Source organism: Uloborus diversus, chromosome 1 (genome assembly GCF_026930045.1).
Source record: "Uloborus diversus isolate 005 chromosome 1, Udiv.v.3.1, whole genome shotgun sequence".
NCBI classification, from domain to species: domain Eukaryota; kingdom Metazoa; phylum Arthropoda; class Arachnida; order Araneae; family Uloboridae; genus Uloborus; species Uloborus diversus.
Genome location: NC_072731.1, coordinates 89,697,382 through 89,711,841, shown reverse-complemented (window position 1 = coordinate 89,711,841; position 14,460 = coordinate 89,697,382). Strand labels below are relative to the sequence as shown.

General features: G+C 32.0%; 1 protein-coding gene across 2 annotated transcripts in view; it reads right to left on the bottom strand.

Moving 5' to 3' along the window:
- Nucleotides 1-3,851: 3,851 nt before the first annotated feature.
- Nucleotides 3,852-14,460, bottom strand: part of LOC129231030 (NADPH--cytochrome P450 reductase-like) — a 61,979-nt gene continuing 51,370 nt past the window's right edge. For both annotated transcript variants that reach the window (XM_054865284.1, XM_054865279.1), the window contains exons 12-14: nucleotides 12,864-13,128; nucleotides 12,012-12,243; nucleotides 3,852-5,463 (exon numbers count right to left, since the gene is read on the bottom strand). In XM_054865284.1, the coding sequence (XP_054721259.1) occupies nucleotides 5,319-5,463; nucleotides 12,012-12,243; nucleotides 12,864-13,128 (642 nt within the window). In that variant the 3' untranslated portion in view covers nucleotides 3,852-5,318. The remainder of the gene's footprint in view (nucleotides 5,464-12,011; nucleotides 12,244-12,863; nucleotides 13,129-14,460) is intronic.

Here is a 14,460-nt window from a genome sequence, read left to right as displayed (position 1 = left end):
TATATGTCCAAAAATTGCTTTTTTGTTTTTTATTTCGAAAAATTCCAGGGCAAAGTTCTGAACCCCATCCCTTCTCAAATTTGATTTTAAAACTTTGGTTTTCAAAAAATGCCGGGAGAGCCCCGGAACCCCATCCGTTCTCAACAGGTCATCTAAGGTGGCCTACAATTACGTTTCAAAAGTTCAATTCTGAAAAATTTCCGGGGGAAAGCCTCTGAACCCTCGTTTCTTTTAAAATTACCGAAGATTATCTGAAATTCCGTTTTAGGGACTTCAATATCAAAATTTTTCTTCGGGAGTCCCACATTTGAACAGCTTCCCCTTACACAACATCCTAAAAACGCATTTGTGGACCACTTTCGATGAAGTTAGGGGAAGGAATAAGAGGTATTGAAACTTTGCCCCTTTTTCGAAATCAAAGTTCCAAAAAGGCAATTTAAAGAGGGCTTACAATCTCAATTTTAAAACTTCAATTTCGAAAACTTTACTGCCCAAACTTGCCCTTTTCTTAATATCACCTAAAGTTGCGTTTTTGGAACTTTAATTTCGAAAATTCTGGGGCAGAGTCCCCAATTCAATCCCACATTGTAATGTCATCAAAGATAGCCTATAATTGCGTTTTTAAGAGTTCCATTTAAAAAATTTCCGAGAAGAGAGCCCCCGATCTACCCCCACCTTTTCAAGAACATAACGAAGATTGTCTGAAATTACGTTTTTGAAACTTTAATATGGAGTTTTTCGAAGAGTCTCTGACTTCTTCTTCCCAATGGTCACTCACAATCACATGTGTAAAACCTTCGAAAGATTTCCGGGTAATGCCCACGAACCTTCCATTCTCCTAAAATCACTATTTTGGAAATACGAAAAACTCCGGGGAAGAGTTTTGAACTTATCATCCTTTCACCTGACTCCATCAAAGGTGACCTATTGCATTTTTAGATGTTCAATTTCGAAAAATTTCCGGAGACAACTCCCAAAGCCCGAACTCCGTTGTTTTAACATCATTGAAGGTCTGCTAAAATTGAGTTTTTTGAACTTTCAATACCAAAATATTTGTGGAAGAGAGTCACTAACCCCTTCTTATAATGTTACAAAAAATGGCTCGCAAACACATTTTTAAAACTTCAATTTTGAAAAATTTACGAGGAGTTGAACCTTCCTTCTTCCACATATAGTCTGAAATTTCATTTTTAAACTAGAAATTTAGAAGAATTTTAGAATCCTCTGAATTTCTGTAGATAATGTTCCCTTTCTAAACTGAAAGCTTGACCCCCCTCTTTCTCTCAATATATATACAGGGTGTAGCATGAATATAGTAGAAAGCAAAATAATTGTCAGTGCAATGATTTACTCGTGCCACAAAAATGTATTGGCTATTGGTATATTTTTTCTAAAAGAAACAAATTTAGTTCAATTTTGACTTTCCAAACTTTAAGAAATTGTTTCCTAAATGCAAAATAAAAAATACACGTGTCTACCGTAATACCTCGCATTATCCGGCACGGCGCAAAATTTGGAAAAAACACTTGACTGGTCCTTTCCAGCATGCCGGAGAAATCGAGGTTAGGAAAGAAAATACTGTTACAAATTCTGTAAATAGTAATTATTTTTATGATTAATTTGTTGCAATCTGGCTAAATTTCGCATTTATTCCATTATTCTTCATCTAAATCTATTGTAGTAACTTAACCTGTAAAAAGTTTATTTTAATGAGTATACAACAGCTTTACATTCGAATAAAGTATATGGTCTCTCCATTTCTGAACGATATGATTTGTGAATGGGATAAAAAGAAAGCATGGAGAAGCATTTCGAATTTTGTCGAAACTTCTCCAAGATCTATAAATAGTCTCCGCATGTGACAAAAAGTCGGACTGGTCTGAGCCATGGGTTGGAAACTTTGTATTAGCCTTTGCTCTGTATTTTCACGTATTTTGATGTAAATACCTGTGTAACCATTGAGTTTATGGTGTTAATTGATATTTACCTAATTGCTATGGTTAATTTGGCAGTTGCTAACAATATTTCTTGTACATAGTTGTAAAAAAAATCTGTGTTTTCTCAAGAACTGTGTTGTCATTTAAAGAATTTCTTGAAGTGGCTGAACTCTTAACAATACTATGAAAAAATATTTGTTCAGCATGAAAATTAATATAAGTTCTATACATATCTTATTATTATTTATAAACAGTTTAATTTTGTAAAAATATTTACTAACAATGTCATTTGTTATTTTACAAGAAAAACATTCTTTAACAATGAATAGTTTTATAAAAATTAAATTTAAATTAAGTAAGCAAACATTTAAGCAGTAAGTTACCTCCCCTAAACCAGTGATAAAGAATTTACCATAGCTATTCAATAAACAAATATTAAACTTACCCCTAGAAAAGGAACCTAAAATAATTTATTTAAAAATATTATGAACAAATCATAGTAACGATAATTGCTTCTGAGATGATTATTTTATTGGCATATCATTAAATCCATTAACAATGACTCACCATAAATAACAAGCACATATTATATGCAATATGCATTTTTTTTTTTTTTAAAATAAAGAAGGTTACTTTTGGAATTTATTTATTTTTTTCCTTACATTGGTTCGCTCTTTGATTGGACCTGAATGGAGAAATTCACTTTTTTTTGTTGCAAAATAAACCTCAAATTATCCGGCATGCCGGATAATGCGGGTAATACGGTAATAATTTTCCATGAAGAAGATATCGCTAAAATTTTAGCAAAATCAATTTACTCAAGATTGCCTGATTCTTAAAAAAAAAAAAAAAAAAAGTTGACTGATGAGGCAATGAGAAGCAAAGGGATGTACAGTCGAACCTTGATAAACCACCAACCTACCTGACAGGCCAAAAGTTGGTGGATGTCGAGAGTGACGGTTTAACGAGTTTTCCTCCATTTCTGCAGAAATACATCTTTTCCTAAAAATATATTTGAAATCGTGTATTTTCCTTTTCAAACGAACTTTAAAAAATAACAGCCATTGGCCCACAGTTTGTCACGGGTGGTTCTTTACTAATTTTTTTTCCCCCAAAATTTGAAAAATGATTACCAATAAACTGATGGCTTGCAGACAGATTTTTGTACGAAAACACCCGAATTAAATTCAACATTGCTTTTGAAATATTTATGGAGCGAAGCAAAAGAACACAATGTTACAGGATTATGATACAAAACTGTTGTTTGCTGAAATTTGCAAAGGATATCAATTACATGTTAATTCCTAACCCCGCTCCCTTCCAGTCGAAAAAAACAGAAGAGGGGCTGAAGAATGAATGTTTTCATAGCGAATAGTGAAATGTCAAAATAAAGGAGTGGGAGAGTTGATAAGATCAAGTTTCAAATTCTTGAAGACGATGGAAACAATGCAACTCCCCTAGGTGACTGAGCACGGCAGGAGTGGAGTAAACGAGAAAAAAAAAAAAATAAGAAGAAAGTTGGACACTTTCACCTAGTGGCTAATCTAGGTGCATTTGTACCGGGAATTAGTGGCAGGTATGTGTGACATTTCATGATTTCTCTCTGTGTCTCGTCATAGACATTCACGCTCCAAAATAGCTTCTCTCCAAATTTGAAATGGTCTTTCAAGATGGCGGTTTGAACAGTAATATTATCATACCTAGTGTGCAGTTCCCGTCAAAAATCGGTGTTGGAAAGCAGGGTGGCGGTTTAAAAAGGGAATTTGTCTTGCATTTCTATACAGAACGGCTTTTCTATCGTCTTTTTGGTTGAACTAAATGGGTGGTGGTTTGCCCAGGGGGAGGGGGGTAATAACTCAAACGATGAGTTTCAAAAACTCTACAAATATGTAATGTGAAATCCTAGGGGAAAAATAGCACTAAAAATCACTTTATTATTTTATTTATAAAATATGGTCTGACAATATCTCAAAATAAGATAAAAAGCATTTTATTTACAAAATTTTCAAAAAAAAAAAAAAAAGTTCTCATACATAATAATCAAAATAAGCTTCAACAACTTTTAACAATGAGCTCTTAAAAAACAACTTTCTATTAAAAGTAACTTATGATTTTGAAATGCATCAATATTCAAGTTAAATAATGCTTTCAGAGTAAGTAGAATATTTTTTTGCTGACTAGTGCATTTGGGGGAAAAGCTACATATACACATAATATTTAAATTATACAGAACAAGTAGGAAAGTTACTTTTGTACTCATTGGCACTTGAAGAAGCTTCATGTAAAACAAAATTCCAAGGAATTTTCCAAAACAAAAATGGATATAATTGAAGGAATGTTTTCATGTACAAAAATAGAAAAAGAATACAACTTTCATTTACTGTGTTCATCAATAAGCATATGATAGAAATAAAAGTTCATTTTGCATTTTGATACTTATTTATACAAAATGAATACTTTTAAAATATTTTAAAATAAACAATTTAGATTTTAGTTTCTTTCTTTTTTTAAAATTATTTTGAAATGCTCGATTATACTATGTAACATGCCAAATGTTTCTAAAAGAATGGCAATCTTGCAAACTACCTTGAATATACTATTAGGCACTTTTTAAGGTCTATTCATTAAAAAAAAAAAGTTTAAATATAAAGATTCATTTGTAAAATTATATTAATCTTTAATATTTACATAAACATATACCATGATTCAGGGATAAAATTTTCAACATAATTATCTATAACAACATAAAATATGTTTTATGCTTAAAATAATATTGGCATTCTAATCAAATGAATGAATCGTGAAAATATATTCATACAATATTTTGAGACAAATATCAATAATTAACAAATTTAACATAGGAATCAAATGGAGCATTTAATACTAAAAATATATTTTAAAAATATCTAAATTATTAATAACAAAAACATTTCAAATACAATATAAATAAAGAACATACAAGAGTTCTCTCATTCATTCTTTGGAATTTGAAAAAAAAAAAAAATTAATTAAATTAAAAAAAAATGCATAATTGGCCACAGAAAACATAATTTTTTTAAAGTTAAAAACAAAAAACATCAGCAAACAAAATAAATCTAAATTACTATTACAACATTATAACTGAGATAGCTACTCTTAAAAATCAATTAAAAACAATAGCTGTAAAAAATATTAACATCCAATAAACAGATCAGCAATGAAATCTGGAATTTGCAGTTTGCAATAAATAAACTGCATTTTTTATATGCAGAGCTGCTGACAAATGTGAATTCAGCAAGATTTTCTCCTTGAACTCATCTGGAGTTTGCATCCACATTTATGGAAGAGTCTCTTCCTCTCTTTGCATTAAGAGTATTCAGTAATTAAGACTACATAGTCATGTTAGCTCCAAACATCAGTTGAATATCTTCGCTGTGACTCCATTTTCTTGATGAACGCTTCAGCTTCATTTTTGGTCTTTTTACTGAACTCTTGAATGACATCTAAAAGAATGTTGTGTACATCCTTTGCCATGTTTCTAGCATCCCTAAAAAGCACATTAATATGTTAAGTAAAACATCTAATTCTTACGGAAAACATTAGTATAGTAGAGTTAACAGGAACACATATTTTGATATTCCTCCCATGTGATTTTTTCTTGACAACAACACACACATTACATTTAATTAACTATTTTAAACATTCTTATTCTAAGATAAAAAATACCTTTGTGCTGAATAGTAAAGTAAGACAAACAACGTTAGAAAAAGCACAAATTTGCCAATTTTTTCTAACGTTGTTTGTCTCACTTTATTCTTATTCTATTTCATTTACCTCTACCCAACTTTCTACTTACTGATGTTATTTATTTTTCTTTCCTTAAAAAATAATGCTGATTTCATTACCAGCAGTTAAAATGTTTGTGTAAGTAAGATAACAATAGACAGACAATAAAACTAAAATGTTCTTAAAATCTAGAAAGGGGAAAGTTTCTCCCCATTTTGAATTCTCCTCACTGGTAATTATAGTTTTATTTACTAAAAGCAATTCATTATTACTTTGAATTATCACAATAGAACTTACCACTGCCCAAATTTAGTTATTAGCAAATGAAATATGTGAAAAACTATTTTTGTGTAAAAAGTTGCTAAAAATTTGGGCAAGTTAACCGTATTAAGTTACGAGACCCTCATGCTTTTCTAGAATACCAGATAGGTTCAAGGAACAATGCCAGAAAATAATGCTTTCTCAAAACTGGAGCATAAAAGAAGCAACAACTCGTTGTTGAATTTAGAGTACAAATACAAAGTAAAAATAGAGCTTACAAGATCAAAATTAAGAGATCTACCTTAGGTAATGTCGAGGCAGGATCGAACTGGCTATGCGGGAATTTGGACAAATGACCGGTGCGCCACTCCAAAAGGCGCCGGTCAACTGACATCTTTTTTCTTATAAAAAACTTTATTGCATTAATTTATTATGTCAGTTGAGAAATGAAGGATATGTTTGGCTTGCAATAGAAAATATCGGAAAGGAAAAAAAAGCTATTTTTAGACTTCCTGTAATTCATTTCTTTTTAACACCCCATATAGGACTGTTACTACTTCTTATGGTAATGACCATTGTTGGAAAAGATGGGACGAGAAGAGATGGCCCTGGGGCAGAGCACGGCTACCTGCAATCGGATTGCCCTGTGTGTATCGCAAAATAACCATGGGCAGAGGATCTCACTTTCCTTCACACGACACCACTCACATTTACAACGTAGATCTTACAAGCAAATGAGCCTAAATGAACCACATCTGTCAGCAGGGAGTAGGACTGAAATTTGCCCCGCTTTAACTGATAATGATGTAGTACAATGTACAGTACTCAACTGTCAACTCACATGTGGAACATCTAACCCGTTTTTGTTTCCAATGTGCTTTGAGGCCCCGTCCTGTCTATGTCGGAAGATTTCCAAGAGAGTTTTATTGAACTTATTGCTTAGGGCCCTTCCTCAGGATGCCGCGTTTTGAGATTTCCAGTGTTCGCACAAAATAATGTTTCATTTGAGCTCTTTGACACAAATGACGAGCATCATGTATGTGTATTTGCTTTCATAAAATGTTTCCCAAATGTGTTTTGAAGAAGTATATTTGAATTTATTTTACAGCAATTGCTTGGAAGTACTTTGAAATGTAAGAAGAATGGTATATACATATAAATGTATTAAATGATTTATTGTAATTACTTATTATAATTTTTTATTTTGTACTATATTGTTAACAGAGTGATTTGTTAGCGATTGATTTTTCTTGTTGGTGCTGTAAAAATGGTCTGTTCAATAACGCTTCTCAAAAATTATTTATTGCTGTTTATAATTAGTACCTGGACGACCGAGCCTTGGTCAGCTTTAAAATAATTATTTTTTGTCGACTCGTGTTTTTCTAAGTTTCGATACTTTTTCAAATATACTTGAAAAGCATCACATTAACGAAATATTAAGGTTCTCGACTACAATCATTGGATATGCTTCCGAAAAATGAGATATATACATGTAAATGCTTCATCAGCATTATAATCATTTTAGCTATAAGAAGTCTGCTACTGAATATAGGCCTCCTCTCCTCCAGTCATCCACATAGGGAAGCTCTAGGCTGGTTGGTCATACATATTTAACGCAAAGTATTGCGAAAAAAGTAGTTTCTAAGACCAAACATGGCGACAATAAATATGAAAAAATTGCTAGGATTGAAAATGCACAGTGACATTCGAAAACACCAAAGTACCAAACAAAGAAAATTCTGAATGCAATTAAATCAACAATTTGCTTTAAACTATGTATTACATTTTTGTTTCCTCTATACCAGCAGTTCCCAATCTTTTTCCCCTTGCGAACCCCTTCCAAACTCCGAAAGAAGTTGGCAAACCTTTGAGTACTAGGTAATAAGCAACAAGCACAAAAAAAAAAAAAAAAACACAGACAATAAAATTTGGGAGACTTTCTTTTATTTTATTTTAATGCTGCTCCATAGTAAACAACAAGAACTAAAATATAGTTTCAAAATATAGAATTACAAATATGGCTATGAACTAAAATAATCGCTAAAAAATGAATGCAAAACAAATTCACTATAAAATAAAAAGTGATTATTTTGCGTTGAATTCCTATCAACTTTGAAAAAAAAAAAGAAAATAGAATTTTGTAGAAGAAAGAGGCTCAAAGTAAATTTTTCTGACACGAGGTGATATTTATCTCTATCACTAAATCAGGAGTCAATTAAAGAATTATCTTCAAAATACCTTTCAAAGAGCAGCTTCAGATTAACTAAATGACCTTTTTCCTTCCAGTAAAATGAAAAAGATCTCTATGTATCTTCTTACTTACTTTAGTTTTAGTCTTCTTGAAAATGACTAAGAGCCTAACTGTTTGATAAGGATATACTGCCCACATTGAGTGTTTGATTGCTGAAGAATGTTCTTGTAATTATGCTATAAGTGCGGAGTAAAATGCGTGTATTGGAAAATAATACAAGCGTCATTCACTCTAATTCTTGCTCAAAAGGTGATTTTTAACAAAACAAATTTTTAAGCCCACATACTACAAGAGAAATTTTTTATACAAATTTCATAAATTCCGTATTTACAAATAGCACAAATTAAGTTTGCATGGTTAAATTCTGTTGATCTTTTTTTTCTGCGTAAACCTCACACTGCCAAACTTTCAGCCATGAAAATTTACTGAAGTAATTAATTTTCCACAATTCCTGCTGTATTTTTGGGTTGCTAGCCATTCTTTCTCTTTATCGACAATAAAGCTCGAAGTAAATTGCAGTCTATACAATGTGAAAATTATAGCAACAAACAACAGCGTAATCTCACTTCCATGCATTTAGGACATAACACAGGAGAAGAGCGACAGCTCTTCGTCGGGCTCAAATGGTAAAGAAACTAAGCATCAAAATAATTGAGAAACTCGCATATGCTCCATGTAATGTTTTCATCAAGTTTAAGCAACTTTTCCGATAAAAAGCTTCTGAGGAAATGAACTTTTTCAAATTCTTTCATCTGAGGACACAATATTTATAAGTAGAGCTTTTCAAGCATGGCTTCAGGACTATCATTCATTTTCATTGAAAGCGCTAAAACCGGCACTTTGCAATGAGCGACTAAATTCTTTAAATGTAAAATGCATCAGCAAGAAAACAAATATTTTCATGCAAAGAGTATCGAATGTGAGAAGGACAAATGAATAATTATTAAATAAAAACAAAAAACCTGACAGCGTAGAAACCAAAAAAACTAAATAGAAAAATGTATAAACCCAGGAGTTTAGAATGTTATTAAGTACTACTGAATAACTACATCATTGAAATAGTTTTATAGTCGTAAACAGATGAGACAAATCATAAATTCAAAAGCAGAATAGAAGGATCAATAGTCGGGGCTTATTCCTTTCTGAATCAAAGAACCCCGTAAAATTTGAATGGACATGACTGTTGATCCTTCTATTCTGCTTTCGAATTTATGATTTGTCTCATCTGTCTACGTTTATAAAACTATTTTAATGATGTAGTTATTCAGTAGTACTTAATAACATTCTAAACTACTGGGCTTATACATTTTCCTTTTTAGTTTTTTTAGTTTTTACGCAGTGGGGTTTTTTGTTTTTATTTAATATTTTTTTATTTTACACTTTTTAGTTAATTTTCATTGACTTAGTTATTATGATTATAAGACGGTACATTTCGCAATCTTGTCATTTCATTGACCGAGTTTGTATCGTGAGGTTTATTAGGTAACTTGCGGTGGAGTAAACTACTGATAATTAATCCCTCTAGGCACCTAACTCGGCTTAAAGCTACATGTGCTCGACCTTCAGCAAAAATGCACGAACTTAAGTCAACCACAGCACAGCTATATAAACAGCCTGTATAATTCATCATGATGCAAGTTATTAAATGTCGTCAGTTAAATCTTTCTCACAAAACTGAAAAAGCCTGTCAAGAAGATACATGTTGCGAAACTCAGTCTTCTAAATCACAACAAAAACAAATGCAACATATTAAAGATGAAAATTGAATTAGTAGACTTTCCCTCTTTTGGTGCTTATGCCGGGTTTATTTTAATGAGGACTAAAATTTGAGTGTCTTGCCTCCCTTACACATGATTTATTTTTATTACAGTACAGAATACATATAAACAAATGAAAGAATTTACATCAGAAAGAGGGGAAAGTACATCCGGAGCGAGGGTGGGAGTCAAACCCACCGCCTCAAGTGTGAGAAGCAATCACTTTGACCACTCGGCCACTGAGGCCCCAATTAGTAGACTTAATAAACAAAAAATTCAGGCAGCGAAAGCTACCTGCATTTGTCGCACGCAGGTAGCGTGCAACACAATCCTGAACTGACAAAATGGCAACTGGTTGTTGATATGGTGAATTTTAATAACTGTCAAGTGTTTAGTAACACTCCCAAGGTTAAGACAAATCGATTGATGTAAGAATTACCAAAATTGGCCAAAGCATTAAGCCCCTAAAACGCCACATATGAACAAACATACATGCATAGACTTATAAACACATTATCCTCCTTTGCGTCACGCACGCACAGTCTGGTAAAAAAGGATTAAAATTTGCTTGAAACTGCTTGAACATAAGACCTTATGAACACGTTATAACTCCGCCATTACAATATTTTTTTTGTGAACCTCCTGAAATCCTTTCGCGAACCCCCCGGGGTTCGTGAACCACCAGTTGGGAACCACTGCTGTACACAATTTTCCTGTCATTAATTAAAAGATTTTGAACTTGATGGAGCCAATTTTACTATGGTGAAATCGATTTTTAACCCAATAAATCCTTGCATACTATGTTGCGATTCATGATTTTATCCCAATCAAGATTTTCACTTGAAATAAGTACTTTTAGTGTAGTTGGTCACTCTATGCCAGAAAATGCTACATACAGCATGCTATCCATAACAAGCAATGATAAAATTAAAAATTTAAAAAACCCCCAACTGAGTCGCAACTGTAGAATCAAGAGGGAAAATTGAAAATCCTTTTAAAATCCTTATATTATTAAAAATCAATGTCAAGTATTTCATTCGCTATTAAATAAAAACTGGCAACAGATAAAAATTTTTAATCATCGATTTTATTTTTGGCCAACAATGAATTCGGTTATCAATCGCGCGAATAAAGGCTTAGCTTATTATTATTAAAATCTGCTTTAAAAAAAGTTATAATTCGAATTCTATGAAACACGGAAGTTTCAAACACATTCTATCATGCGCAGAAAAAAATCTCCTAATTTTGGTATTAAATTTTAAAATTTTAAACTATATTTTCACTGTAAAAATTGTGAAAAACTTTTTAGAGGTTTTTAATTAATATCTTCGTTAATTAATGTCATTCAAAGATGCAACCTAGCTAAAAATTCTCTCGATCAACTCTCCTTTCAAACAAAGTCTTTTTTTTTCAAAATTGGTTCATCCGTTTAGGCGCTAGAGTGCCACAGACAGATACACAGATACGTCAAACTTATAATCCTCTTCCTTTGTGTGTCGAGGGTTAGAAACTGATGATGCATGATCCACAAATCACTCCAACAAATTATAACAACAAAAGTCTTAACAAAATATAAAGTCTCAAGACATATGTTTTTTTTTGAAATAAAATTTAGATGCATGATTTAAAAAAAATATAAAATAATTTGAAGTGTAAAAAAGAAAATAAATAAAATAAGAAGGTCAGGAAATAGCTTTGCTTGAAAAAAAAAGCCTTATATCGACTTACATAATGCTTTTGAATTTGTTTTTAGCCAAGTGTGATTGAAATTTGCCAAAGTGGCTAATATCAGCCAAGATTGGCAACCCTAAGCAGGTTTAAAATTTTAAAGTGAGAAAATATAAATTTTCATTGTTATGGTTGCAAATTGTCTGCCTTATGTGTCAGTTCACCGTTTGTTTCAAGGCTTAACTTAATTAGACTTTCTATTAAGAAACTTGTTTGTAAAAAATCGCATTTTTACAGAAAAACTGATGTAGATGAACATAGACTGCAAAATTACAATTAAATCGAAAATTTCTTCAAAAAATATTAACTTACCCACAAATATATATGTGTCCACTTTGCACTCCAATAATTTTCCAAATCTCTTCTTTGTTCTGCTTCAATAAATGAGTGACATACAGTTTTTCAGGTTGATCTCGTGAAAAGGCCAAATACAACTTTGTAATTGTTCCTTCTTCATGATACATTTTCAATTCATCTCCATACAGAAAATCTTCGGATGACTTACGACAACCAAAGTACAGAATGGTGTCCCCGACAGGTTTTCCTGGAAATTAAAATTAACTTTTATGACAATGTCCGATTTGAATTTTCAATGATTTCATATTCATAATGTATCAAAAACAAATATTTTAAAATCAAAACAGTTAAAAATACTTAAAAAAAACGCTAGTACCAATTTCAAATTACTGTGCATGCATAGGGAATTGCGAAATATGCACCAATTCCAGGGTTTTCACTATGGTCCCATTTTTTGCAAAATCTGAAATGTTATCTCAGTTAAAAAAATAAAGCACAAGGCATTTTCGATTTTTTATTCAAATAAAAAAATATTAATTAAATTAAAAAAAAAAAAAGGAGGCAGGCTTAGAGATAGGAAGCAAGCATGGCAGTATTTAACTTAATCTTTTGATAAACTTTACTTCAGATGTTTAAATTGCTATTTAATTCAACAATGCATTATGTCCATGCAATAAATGCATTACTAGAGAGAAGGGGATTTGTAAAGGTTTAAAAACTAAACTTGTGCTCTCTTAATGGTAAATACAGTCCTACAAAATTTGCGGTCCCTTGAAGTTTGTTGTAACGGAATTCCACAGTAAGTACTATTCTCAAACTTGAGAAATAGTTTGTTCAATGAGGGAACTGTAAGATTTTTCAAAGTACCTTCTTTCCTCAGAGCAGCTCTTTCTTGGATAAAGCTTCTGAAAGGAGCCACACCAGTACCTGGACCTATCATGATGATTGGTGTCTGAGGTTTGCTGGGGAGCCTGAATTGAGAACGTCGGATGAAGATAGGAATTTGGGGTTTCTTTTCTTCCGTCACTTCCAGATGTTGTAGCCATCCTGTGGTGACGCCTTGGGTCATGCGGTTTGTAGGCGTTTGGTACTCGACAACAACTGCTGTGACGTGCACTGAGTTAGGATGGAGCTAGAAACAAAATTTGCATATTATTTTCTTTGCAACAAAATTTCAATGCATTATTTTTGTTTCAAAATGTATAATAATATATGTATTGCTCACAGACGACAATAGTGGCTCAACATCTCAAATATTTGAAAATAGTAATAATTAATGATTTAAATTCTGAATTTAATGTTTTTTCCTGTCACAATACTAACAAAGTTATTGCACATAATGGGCGCTTGGTGGTGTATAAAAGGTGTAATCAATAGTGACATATCATAAAAGTTCTTTTACAATCATATGTGTATATATATACACATAAGAATAATAATGAACTAAGATTGACTTAAATATTATTTTCAAGTTACGAAGCACATTCATTTCGAAAAGCAACTAAAATTCGTAGAAGAATAGCAAGTATTTATAAATGTCATTTGACTGCTTAAGCAATGGAGCTAGCATTTCACCATATGTATCCAGTGTGGAAAATTATTTGATTTGGAATGGCAACAGCCATTCAACGCTTCCTGGCATGAACTCGAATCAAGAGTTCAGTCGCCACTGAATCACCTTTCGATGAATGTTGAAATTCGATGTGACGAGAGTCACCCCTTTTGATGGGACTTATGTTCCCAATTTTCGATATAAATTATGTGCACTGTATATACGTTTCAACTAACAGTTCTTAATTAAAATGTTTTTTCTAACCTTCAATTCGTTTGTCGATTTTTGAATTTGACGTGGCAAGTGTTTTACCCATTGAATCATTTTACGATATGGTGCATAGCGGCCGAAAAGTAACGCTTGCATTCAACTTTAGTTCGTTGCGTGTGACATTTGTTGATTTAGAAGACTTTCATATGGATTAGCACCTAGTGCGAAGACAACAAAAGGTAAGAGAGACATTTTTATTTTCCAAATGGATTTCGAAAAGCTGAAGAAAAACCGAACTGTTATTAGAACAGCAGTCACGAAAATAACGAATACTATTGAAGGTTTAATTAAAGAAGATCAAATAGATTTAGAGGCCCTAGAAGAGCTATTAAATCAATTGCATATTAAAGCTGAACTTTTAAAGAAAATTGATGAAGATATCGAACCGTTGTTAGAATTAGAAGAATACGAAAAAGAACTGATATCAGCATATGAGTACGCTGAAAAAGTTTCGAACACAATATTTCGCGCTCAAAGAAAATTAAAGGAAATTAAATCCTCTAATAATAGCCAAGCGAACATAAGTTCGAACATGAGCGAGAAATTAATATACGAAACAAAACACGTGAAGCTTCCAAAATTGAACATTCAAAAGTTTTATGGTGATTGCACCCAATTTTATTCCTTTTACAACACTTTCAA